General features: G+C 42.0%; 1 protein-coding gene across 1 annotated transcript in view; it reads left to right on the forward strand.

The window, feature by feature from the left end:
• The first annotated feature begins 395 nt into the window (after nucleotides 1-395).
• Dbx2 (developing brain homeobox 2) overlaps nucleotides 396-12,053 on the forward strand; it is a 32,532-nt gene continuing 20,874 nt past the window's right edge. The window contains exon 1 of the mRNA XM_005067143.4: nucleotides 396-928. Within this exon, the coding sequence (XP_005067200.2) occupies nucleotides 598-928 (331 nt within the window). The 5' untranslated portion in view covers nucleotides 396-597. The remainder of the gene's footprint in view (nucleotides 929-12,053) is intronic.

Genomic DNA, 12,053 nt, shown 5'->3' on the forward strand with positions numbered 1-12,053 from the left:
AGAGCGAGTTTAGGTCAGCCTCCAAAACAATACAGAGAAACCCTGTCACTGGAAACAAATTTTGCAAAAGTATAAAAGAAAAAACAGTTTCTTTTTTCTTAAAAAAGAGGCACCCATATAACCTGCAAAAGAGCTATCTTTGACATCCATGTCAATACTTTCCACTCTCCCTAATGATAACTGCACTTCAGTAGTCCCAGTTCATGTCCCCTAGAAGTTCATGATAACCAATACCAGAGAGTCCAGTGCTCCAGCACCAGGGTCAAGGCTTGGCAGGCAGAGTCTTAGTGCCCCTTTCCTGTCCGGTCCCCTCCACGCCCACCTCCTCAGCAAGAGTCCCCTCCCCTTGCTGGAGCCCGGACTCTCTTTGCCCTCATTGTTGGCCGCATCTGTCACTTTGTGGGCAGGATGACATGAATGGATGGGCCGGACACACCTTCCGTCGTGATGTGAAAACCCTGTCCTGATCTGCAGACCGTTCCCGGACTCTGCCAGAGACGCAGCCAAGGGCTGGGACGCACCCCTCCTCCCCATCCCGTTTGGGTCCCGGTCCCTGCGCACTCGCTACCCGCAGCTCACCAGGCAGCGGCGCGCACCATGCTGCCCAGCGCTGTGGCGGCCCAGGCCGGAGCCTACTGGGATGTGGTGGCTTCTTCAGCACTCCTCGGCCTCCCCGCTCCGGGCTTTGGCAGCTTGGGCAAGAGTTTCCTGATCGAGAACTTGCTGCGAGCAGGGGCCGGACCCACGCACGCACCCCCGCCCCCGCGCCCTGCGCTGGGTCCCGAGTGTCCTCAGCTGCGGCCACTGCCCGCCAGCCCAGTACCGCTCAAGCTGTGCCCGGCCGGGCCGTATGGTGCGCGATGGGCCTTCCAGATGCCTGGCCGGGCTCCAGGGGACCGAGACACTGCCTTCCAGCCCTCAACCCCAGGTGAGCTTTGGTCAAGGGGAACCTTGGTCCAAGAGAGCCTCGACTCAGGAAGCCTCAGTCCTGGGGAGCCTCAGCCTCGGGGAGCCTGGACCCAGGAGAGCCTCAGCCCTGGGGAGCCTCGACCCAGGGGAACTTCAGTCCAGGGGAGCCTCGATCCAGGGTAACCCTAGCCCAAGGAAACCTCGGCCTAGGGAAGCCTTGGTTCCAGGGTAGCCCTAAGCAACCTCAGCCTCAGGTTAGCTCTGCCGCTAGCCCAAGCGCCAAAGCAGTCTCCACCGTGAGCCTCGAGTAGCTCACGGTGAGTACTCGCCGGGATGACCCACTGCAGTGAGCTGAGCCAGGGTGCAGATGCTACTCGTGCAGTCAGGAGGGGACACCAGTTCTGATATCTTTTCTCTCCATCCCATCCAGCCCTCGCCATTCTTAGCCTCCTTCTTCAACAGGTGGCTGGGCTACTTGGGCTGATCGTCTCTGCGGGGATCCTCGGAGTTTAGGGATTTCTAGCTGGCTGGCTTCTGTCCCCAAGGTTAGCACTGCATCTCCGGAAAGGTGTTAGCCGGATGGTGCCTGGGGCTTAGCGGCTAGAGACCTTGCCGCTGCCTTGGTGGGGGTCTGATGATTTGAAAAGAGTTGCACAACCTTTGGACTTCACAGTTTGGATCTCCTGAGGCGTAATGATCAAGGCTTGTTTGCTTCGTTCTGAGCTAGCTGATAAAATGTCGGATTGGAAACTAAAGTAGGAAGTTCACCTATAGACAGGAATGTGAATAAAACCTAACTAGTGGGATTGAGAGGAAAGCTGCAGGCAGTTGAGTTAAATAAGAGGTAAAGCTGAAGCCAGACATTAACAAAGTCTCCAAGTGACTGGAGGGAAACTGAGATCCAGTTGGATGACCTTCTTCTTCTTCTTCTTCTTCTTCTTCTTCTTCTTCTTCTTCTTCTTCTTCTTCTTCTTCTTCTTCTTCTTCTTCTTCTTCTTCTTCTTCTTCTTCTTCTTCTTTATTACTAATTAATTCATTTATTTTTTACTGTGTCCTTAGACGGTCTTTTAATCCCGGTGAGTTTGCCCAGAAAGACGAACGTGCCTTTCAGCGGTTTCCATTGTCCCAGCAAACAGCCAGGTCAAATTTATTGCTAATGGCTTTATAGAATTTAGTGTGTTTAGAACCTGTCCCGGCCTTTCACTTGAAATGACTACTAACAGAATGGAACAAATGAAATTATTAACACCGGTCTCTTTCACAGAGCATAGAACTTAAATGCTGAGAGAGCCCTTTGCACCCTGGGAGAGGCAAGCTTTGGTGAAGGCAAGGTCTGTGTGCCTTGGGAACGTTTGTGTGCCAAAGAGACATGAGCACAACTCTTTTTGAAATATTGTAAATGTTGAAATATTGTATATAAATATGTGAGATAGGTTTATGTGACCACAAACAAGTAAATAATGTTACACAAATAGCATTTGCTTTTCAAGACAATTTGGGGATTTGCAGGTTTAGAATTGTGCTCAGAGAAGTTAGCTTTAAAGACTTCTTAAATTGCTGGTGATTGACCTCTTGGTGTGCAAAACTACTTAGCTGTAACCTTTGTTGACTTTTCAGTGGTTAAACTAAGTGCAAATTAGCAAGGATAGCTCAGTAAGCCACAAAAGTAATTTCCGTATACTTATTCATTTCATTCCAAATACTGTATTTAATGGAGAAGGGGTTTCCAAGACTATTTATTTTATTACAAGAACGTATTCATCCTGGTATACTTACTTACTCAAGTGCCCAAGTGCAAAAAAAAGTGAGGTTTTTTAAAGTAACTAAGAGAGCATAACTTGAAATGCTCTACTATAGTTTAGATGTATTATTTTCCCAAATGACTTGTTCAATCCCCATTGAGGATTGCATCTTTTCCTAGGTTAGTTTTCATATGGACAAGCAACCCTTTGTTTCAAAATGCATTTTTGTGAAGAAAACATCCACTTTTTCAAGCTGGAAAAAAGTCTAAAGAGAAGGAGGGGGAGAAAAAAAACCCTGTAAGTCCGTGACCAAAATAATTTAGATGAGAATGCAATCAGTCTTGTGAACACTGGCTCCATTTAAATGATGCTACCCTGTCTCAGTAAATGCAGGCTCTCCTTCATCTAGCAGTGGTGAGGTTGTAAAGTGACAGTATCTTTAAAGATCATCTGGAGATCAGGTGAGTTGGTGTGGCTGATGTCACTCCCACAACTGGGAGCTGACCTCACAGTCTCTCGTACATGCTGTGCAAACAAATGTTACACCGAGGTACATCCCCAGCCTGTGACTGCCATTCTGTAGAGTTCTTAGAAGAGCTATCCCCCTCCCCCCAAAATAACAATAGATCTCTTTGGGGAATAACCAGTAAAGTATGTATCAGTTTGTTTTGGTTTCGGTTTTGGTCAGCAGTGGAGATTGAATTGGAGCCTTGTGAATGGTAGGCAAGCATACTGCCATTGACTCACATCTGAAACCCCTAAGCATAAGTTCTGTGTCTTTACTTTATATATTGACTTGGGAAAGAATCGTCAAATGTGATTTAAAATAATTTTAACACATGACTACACTTATTTTTGTCGACCTTAATTTGTTGACTACTCTTAATGGACTGGTAAGAAATTGCCGCTGTTGCTTTATATAGATCACACTGCCTAAAACTGATGATCTGTTCTGTTTGTGTTTTTGCTTCATTATTTTGGTTATACACTGTTGATTACACCACACAGTTCATCCGTTCAGCAAAGCTTGAGGTCCGTCATGTGTTGGGCTCTGTTTTAGGTGATTGGCATAGTCGCTGAATAAACAGTGACTTATTTCTGCCCTTGTGGAGTTACAGTCCATGCCCTTAGGTTCCAGTCATTTTCACAATGCTTAGCTTCTCTAATCCTCACAGTAGGCATAGCAGTTGTTTTCTATAACAAATTATTTTACTTGCTAATTTTGTTTTTGTCCTATGTGCAACTTTCAATGTGAATGGACTCCCAAAAGAGAAGAAAAATGCCCCCAATCTTCAGTCTGCTACCTTGGGTTCATCTTGTGTTGACTCTAAGGAGGCCTCAGAGAGTCCAAACAGGGAAATAATCAGGAAAGAAGTTTGCAGCTGAGAAAGTGCTCAGGCACCCCAGGTCAGTGGTGAGAGTAGAGCTTCTTAGCCCCCCAAAATCAGCTAGTGTCAACACCTTGGAGGAAGAGGTTCTAAGTAATAAGTTGTCAGCACCAAAAGGGTGTTTCTGAGGGTTCAAGGAAGACACCTTTTCTGACAGCAGGTAATGAAGAGTCACCTATACTTTTTATCGGAAAGGAAGATGTCTCTAATCCATTAGAGTTTACTAATGGGGATCAGGAGGCTTTACAAGTGAAATTATAAATATTAAAGGCAATATTCCCAAAGCTCATTATCCTCATCATTTGGAAAATACTGTGAGTATTAGAACATTCATGTATTTTTGTATTTAAAAAGGGATCTTCAAATTTATAGAAGAAAAAATATGTATTTCTCTTAGTTATGAGAATGCCCTGTGAATTTTCCTCTTGATGGTTGGGCCACCAAGTCTCTTCAAATTGAAAGTAGCTTGCTGTTTATTAAACCCGCTTGTGTGCATTTAAAAGGATCAGAAAGCAAATGTTTATTCTGGACAAGTGAGTTAAACATTCTTTAAGTTGTCTTATCATATATGTATAGCCCAGAAATGCAAAATTGGTACCATTTTTTTTTCTGTAACTCATCTGAGGTTTCTTTTTACTGCCAATATTTAACATGTTTTCTGACTGCTTCACCTATCTGTCATTCAGAGGATTATTGACCTACTAATTCTCCACTCTGTTTCACCTACTTTCATGTGTGTCATAAATCCAGAGTGGCATTTTATCCTCCCTTCATTGAGACACACCGGCACTGTGATTCTACAAAACTGTTTTAGGCATTTGGCAAAGGATGGCTCGGAAGACTTTATTGATAAACTGTATTCTAGCATTATTTTTGGCTGGTTGAAACCTTGGACCCTGGGATGTTAATGATGTTGATGAGGACCAGGGCAACAAGAGTGTAGAATTCAGAATAAGATTGATGGCCCCATTGAAGCAGTTTCTTGCTCTGGTCATTGTCTCTGCCATCTTCTGCTGGGAGTAGCAAAACCATAGTCTTTATTTATTTTGATATTTTTGTAGCCAGGTTAGCATGTCCTTGTAGTTATACAACCCATGAAAAATTCTGAGCAAATTTTGTTGCATAGTCTCCAAGTTAATCAATACCTTCAGGTTCAAGGGGAGCAGTCCTTATCATGAGTAGCACTAACAGGTCCTTTACTTTAGTGCTGATGGAGAAAGCCACACTCCTTTAAAAAACAGCATCTGACTTGGAAACTGTCCATGTGCATTTGAGTTGCTCCCAACCTCAGCACCCACACACCTCCCATTAGTCAACATACTCAGACAAATGAATCTTAATGGGCACATGTATGGATAGCCATTCCTATTTCCTAACACAGCAGGAATAAATGCAGCAGACAAGCTTAAGTTCTAATTTCCATGTAGTTCCCACTTCAGTGACTTCAGGGATAAAGATGTGCAATGGATTGAATGCTTAGAACCTAGATTTTAAAACAGTATTCAGAAGGTTTATGACTGCACCAGATAAGAATGCCACATGTGCTAGGCAACTTGTGATGGCCAAGGGTGACTTTTGCCTTTTCCTCCGGGCTAGGCAAGTCCCTCCTCTTTATCTATTTGTGTTGGATTCCATTGTCTTCCTCCTCTGTGCTGCCTCCTTTCTTTTCATGTACCTGCCAGAAAGCATCTTTATTTACTACAAGACATTTTTATTTAGCCACATAGAAATGATGGCAATGCGTCAGTAAAGGACAACCGTCTGTACATAATTTCTGGTTAGTAATTGCATGCTATTTTCTTTCTGATTCTTTGATTGCAAAGCCTGTACACAAGGAAATTTTTTCTTAAAATGCTTAAACAAATGTGTCTCTTTCTTTCAAAAGAGTATTATTTTGTTTATTCGGTTGTCCACATTTTAACTTAGTTAGGGTTTCTATTGACGTGAAGAGGCACCATGACCACAGCAATTCTTATAAGGAAAATATTTAATTAGAGAGACTTGCTTATAGTTTCAGAGGTTCAGTCCATTATCATCATGGTGGAGAACATGGCGGCATTCAGGCAGACCTGGTGCCGGAGGAGTAGCTGAGAGTCCTAACCTTGCAGGCAACAGGAAGTCAACTGTGACGCTGGGAGGCATCCTCAGCATGGGAAACCTCAAAGACCACCCCTACAGTGACATACTTTCTTCAACAAGGCCATACCTACTCCAACAAAGTCACACCTCCTAATGGTGCCACTCCCTATGAGATTATGGGGGCCAATTACATTCAAACTACCACAACTACCAAATTTGCATTGTTGACATTGCCAACAACTTTAGAGTCCATCAAATTTATTTTGATTTTTGAAACTGGATGTCAGAGCATAGCCCATTTTGGCTTAGCACCTTTTCTATTTTATCTAGAACTTTTCCATTTTGTGCAAATTTGTATCTTTGAACTCTTGTTCCTCCTGCCTCAGCCTCCTAAGTGCTGAGATTACAGTCATGAAATCACCATACATAGAATAGGAAACTCTTCATCTCCCCCACCCCTTTTAAAGTTTGATTCTCCATTTTTAAAGTTGTCTCTGACTCACACTTCCCTACACTTATGAATACACACAATGAAGTCTACAACTTTTAAGTCAGTATAGTTTTCGTTCAAATGCACCTGGCATTTGCCAGGAGTAAAAAGGGAAATGGTAAACTGAAACAATATGATTTGTATCTAAGAACAATTGTTAGAACCTTCATTTAAGGCTTCGCTAGATCATTCTTCTGTTTTATACACTCTGAGTAAGAAATTGGATTTTTGCCTTAACATATAACATGCTTACTGGACCCTTGTATATTTTATTCCAATGTACTTTATTTCACTCTCAGTAATGTTTCTACTTTTAATGAAATCTTCACCTTTCATTCTTTTTAGCCTCCAGTCAGTACTTAACTTGGCAATGCTGAGCGATTCATCACTTTATATAAGGTTACCGCACCTCATTTCCTTTTTAATAGCATTATTCATTTTGTCAACCAGCTATTAGTTGTGAATAGATCAGGGGCATATTTTTGTGAGTTATGTGAACAGTAAACTGTAGGCACTAAAATTCTCTCTGAAGTCAAAGATCAAAAAGCTGCTATAAGTTTTTAGACCTTTGTTTCAGAACTATAGCATGTAGGAGAAGGAAAGGAAAAAAATAAGCCAAGAAGTTTGGGCCTTTTGTGTATATTGTTAAATGTTTAATAACTTTTTTGTTTATAAATATTCCTGAGAGGGCAGGATTTTTGGTTTTCTGTTTTGTGTGCAGGTATCTTGGCATCCTCAATTTTGTTAATTTTAAGCAACCATTGTAAGTAGAATGTGTGATATATTTCTACAAATTCTATTGAAGTCTCCAAATTTCTTGTTTTTTAAAATTTTAAATCTCGATTACTTTCTAAATTAAAATATGCATGAATAAGTTCCGTTTTGACAAGGCTATATGCTTCAGTGAGAGAAGAAAACCAGAACTGCTGATGGGTTTCTAATAGACTACCCCAAACTGGATCTAGACACATCCAACAACTCTATAGGTACACCGAGTCTGAAGTTCGAAAAGCCTTCTAAGTCTTGAAAGGGGGCGAGGCAGGATCACACTATGGGTTTACCTATTTTCTATAGGTGCTTTGCATTACAGATAGAAACCCAACAATTGTAGATGTCATGTGATTCACAAAGCCCAGAATATTTACTTTCAGGTCCAGGAAAGTTTGACAACCCTTCATCCAAAGCACAAATGGCAAGGTGAGGGTATTTTAATATATCGAATCATTATTTGAGTCCTATGGAAATCGCCCATGATTTTAAGGTCTAGATTCAAGGGTTTAGTGGTACTGACGATGTAGCCCAGAGTGGTTCAAGATGCCTCGTTTCAAAATGAGAGCAGAAGTTAGCATCAGCATTTAATTTCCAAGCACTTGCCTCAAAAGCCCTTTGGTAAGAGACAGGAAAACAGGTATTTCCTTCTAGTTTATCATAACTAAAATGCTATAAGAATCCACATAGGCAATTTGTGGATTAGAAACAAACCAACAAACAAAGAAAACCCATTTTGTTTTTGTTTTCTGCCTTTCTGTGGGCTGCATGAGCTCAGCTGAGGGTTTCTTACTGGGAACATCCTGAGGTTGTGACTGGATGTCCAAACTCCATGGGCTGCATGTCCAAGCTGCCGCCCACACGACTGGCAGTGACTGGGTGCTCAGCTGGAGTTTTTCATCAAGATTTGGATTCTTTAATGTCTTGACCTTTATATTGCATGGTTTCTGGGCTCCAAATGGGAGAGTTCTGAAAACAAGTCCACGTGGTTTGAGGGCCCTGGACTTTCTGGAGCCTCTAACTAAACTCAGCAGGTCTTGGAAAGTTCTGAAAGGCTGCCCTGCCAACAGCATGATTGAGAAAGTCACCAAGAGCATCTGACATTCCAGAGATGAACAAATAGACTCCACTTCTCAGTAGTGGGGAGCCTATTACACCACTGTAGCCATTTAAAATCTGCCAAGAGGGATAGTATGATTCCTACGGGACCCAGCTTCTGAGTAGACCTGTGTAGGAATCGACCACAGAGTGGTAAATAGCTGGAGCTCAGGGAGACTACACAGAGGTGTCGGCCTGGGAGCTACCCATGCCATTGTTTAAAGGTATTCTCCTGTGTAACACCTACTTTGTATTATACAGAACATTACTCCCTCAAATTCAGCTCATTTTCTAGGAACTGTGTAATAGACCATGGTGAGATAGAAGAGTGTCCCTCGAGTCCCATGGTGGTCACAAAGATCTAGTATGCTTGTGGAGAAGCCAGGCAACCCACTTGCTGCTCTTGGATCAAGATGTTGATGGAGGTGTCTAAATATATGCTTACTAGTACCTGTTGTCACAGTGCGGTGTCACCAGACAGGATGTTTAGGGTAATACCCAGGCACCACTATCCAATGAGTTTCAAATACAGCTTTCTTCCTATAACCAGGCTTGTCTGGGAAATACAAATTTTCCCTTTGGCTGGAGCTAGCATGAAAATACATGCTTTGGAATTAAGGCCTTTGTCTTAGCAGCGACATCTAACCCTTCTTACTTATACTTTGTGCTACTGGTCATTCCTTTGACCTTGTCCCAGCAGCTGGACTGGTGTCCTTAACCTACTCTCCTTCACTCCTTTGCACATGTGACCTTTCCTAATTAGAATGCCTTTTTATTCCTTTGTCATTCTGAGTGCTTTTCAAAGGGAGGTTCAAAGATGTTTCCATACCTAAAGACACCCTTAGCTAAGCTTTATTATTATTATTATTATTATTATTATTATTATTATTATTATTATCATCACTCATTTGCTCATTTGTACATGTCAGAGTGCAGGGATTACAGGTGTCTAGCTACTTGCTTAAATATTTCAGTGGAAGAAGTCTGGGCCATACAGCTTCTTTTCCATGTTGTCTTGGTATCGCCCTCCACTTATGATCTAGATGGGGGATAGGCTAACAGCAGTTGAGCACTGCTATCTACAAGGTATTGTTTTACATTCTGTACAGTGACATATTCCTGGCTAACATTGTAATCACCCGTGGAGTGTTTGAACTAATATTGTATGTGGGGCCCCTTACAAACCAAGTCTGTTTTAACCAGGTTGGTATAGGGCCCAGGCACCAGCAGTTTTGTAAAGTAGTGCCCCACATAATTCTAATGCATAGTCATAGCTGAGAACCATTGGTTAGGGAAAGAGTAGGAGTTCTTAATCTTTATCTTTATAGGGAATGCATCAGGTCTGATAGAACAAAAGCAATTTGGAGTACTGGGAAATTTTTACCTCTGACCTGTAAGTTCATAAAAAACAAAAAACAAATTCTTCAAGGAATGGGAATTTTCCTTTTTTTTTGTCATTGTAGTCCTGGCAACAGGGCAGAATTTGCCACTTGATAGACTGCAGCTCCTATTTGACATGGACTTAAAGGACTGAATCTAGCAAGTAGCACCTAACTGGAATTTGTGTCTCATGAGTCATTCTCACACATGAAGACCTGTTATTTTCTGTCTGTAAAATACTTGAGGCAAACCCCCAGAATGCTCACTTCTGTTGTTCCCTGGGTACCAGAAAGGTAAGGGATGACCTTCCTTATTTCCCTGCAACCAGATCACACAAATGGATTGTTTCAAGTGGACTGTGTGACAATACACACGAAGCCTCGTTGTGGTCATTAGGCCTGACTGTCCCTTGATAGAGGTTTGCCAGCTTTAAAGCTTTGTCTTTGGGCCCACTCTGGTCTAGACAGTCTCTTACACTGTGTGCTATTTTTGAGTTGCAGTTTAGGTTTCTTTGTATTCCAAGTGCCTGAGAAACTGGCACTTGAAGGATGTCATAAAAAACGTTGGAAATTTAATTCTCCATTATGCTTTTCCTACAACTTTTTGTTTGGTTGATTTTACATGTTGGCTTAGGAAGTGAGTTTTTTCTGCCTCTTCTCAAATGTACTTAGCAGTCCACACAGATCATGAGGGCCTCCCGGGACTAATTTGAAAATCTCACTGGTGAACTTTTGGACTCCTTCTCTGAGATTTTCTGTTAAATGACTCAGTACCACATCTTGCAGGTTCATCTTTTGAACTGTTTAGATGGAGATTGTAATTATCTGTTAGTAAAGAGGAATGAAAATAGCAAAAAAAAAAAAAAAGTAAAATGGAACACTCTAGACAATAAAAGTTTGAAAGTTGTTTTTCTGTAGTGGGGCTTATGGCTGTTCTAGGCTGTGGGATACTTAATGACCAATCCATGTAGTTAGTAGTTTTTCTTTCAAAAGGATGCTTCATCATTAAATCAGCTGTAAGCACTTAACTGAACGTTGTAACTGAACACTGTAGTTGATTGATCACTGTGGTGAATTTGTATCTTCAAATGAGCAGAATACCTGGTAAAGGAGTGTGGAAGAGAGGAGGGAGCGGAAACTTTGATCAGGATGTAAATTAAATAAATAGATTTAACTAATTAAAAACAAGAGTGTGGAAGGAAGGCTCATGAGTTTTGTGTGTGAATGCTTAAACTTTGGCTCTTTGGATGAAGGTAGATTCCAGTTTAGGTGCAAAAAGTTTAACTTATTTTGTTCATAACGTAAGTTCCCCACGGAAGCAGGAAGTTAGGTGTGTCGGTGTGCCATGGAATCACAAAGGTCCTACTGATAAGGCATGGTCTTGGGGCTGTGCTACCCGACCTCAGGCCATTTGCTTTTTTTTTTTCTCATGGGAATCCTGGAAATATTTCCATTTTCTAGACTCCAGCTCTTACCTAGTAACTGGTCATGTCCCTACCCTCCTAGCTAATAATAGGTCCTTATGTGAAAATCAAAACGGTTTATCTTACTCATTTTAAACATTTTTGAAAGAATTCCATCACATTCCAGATGCCTGTCCCTTTGAAGTCCAGAGTCAGTGAGTGGAGAGAGAATGAGCTAAATTCATTACCAGCTCAGGGCCAGCATAGGATAAGTGCTCTCCAAACGCCACCACTCCGTTGACCAGTCAGGGAGCCTGCTGTGACAAATGGTGAAATAACAGCACCCAGCCTTCAAGGACTGAATCTGAAATGTTTGTCGAGGATTAAATTGCCCTTTTCCTGCCTTTTCCAGAGCATCTTCAAAGCAATTGCTGAGGGCTTAAAGGTTTTCACACATCTGTCAGCCTAACACTTGCTCTGTCAGCCTCAGTTTGCTTTCTGCTCATTGCTTCAAAAAGAAAGAGTAGGCCATTTGCAAATATTAACAGTGTAACGTGTATTTTGAACTATGGCGTTGTTTTAAATGTTGACTGCCTGTGACCGCTCAGCACTCTTACCATCACAGACTCAGAGGGATTGTTGCTTGACTTCTGTCAGAGGCAAAAAAGAGAGCACTTAATTGGAATTTCACAGCAATTTCCACATAAACCAGCTTAAATAAGGTGTATTTATGTACAGCGATCAAGAGCTGACTAATGTCCTGCTAAGTGTGTGTGTCCAAGAGATGACTGGAGTGC

Source organism: Mesocricetus auratus, unplaced genomic scaffold (genome assembly GCF_017639785.1).
Source record: "Mesocricetus auratus isolate SY011 unplaced genomic scaffold, BCM_Maur_2.0 Super-Scaffold_100010, whole genome shotgun sequence".
Lineage (NCBI taxonomy): Eukaryota > Metazoa > Chordata > Mammalia > Rodentia > Cricetidae > Mesocricetus > Mesocricetus auratus.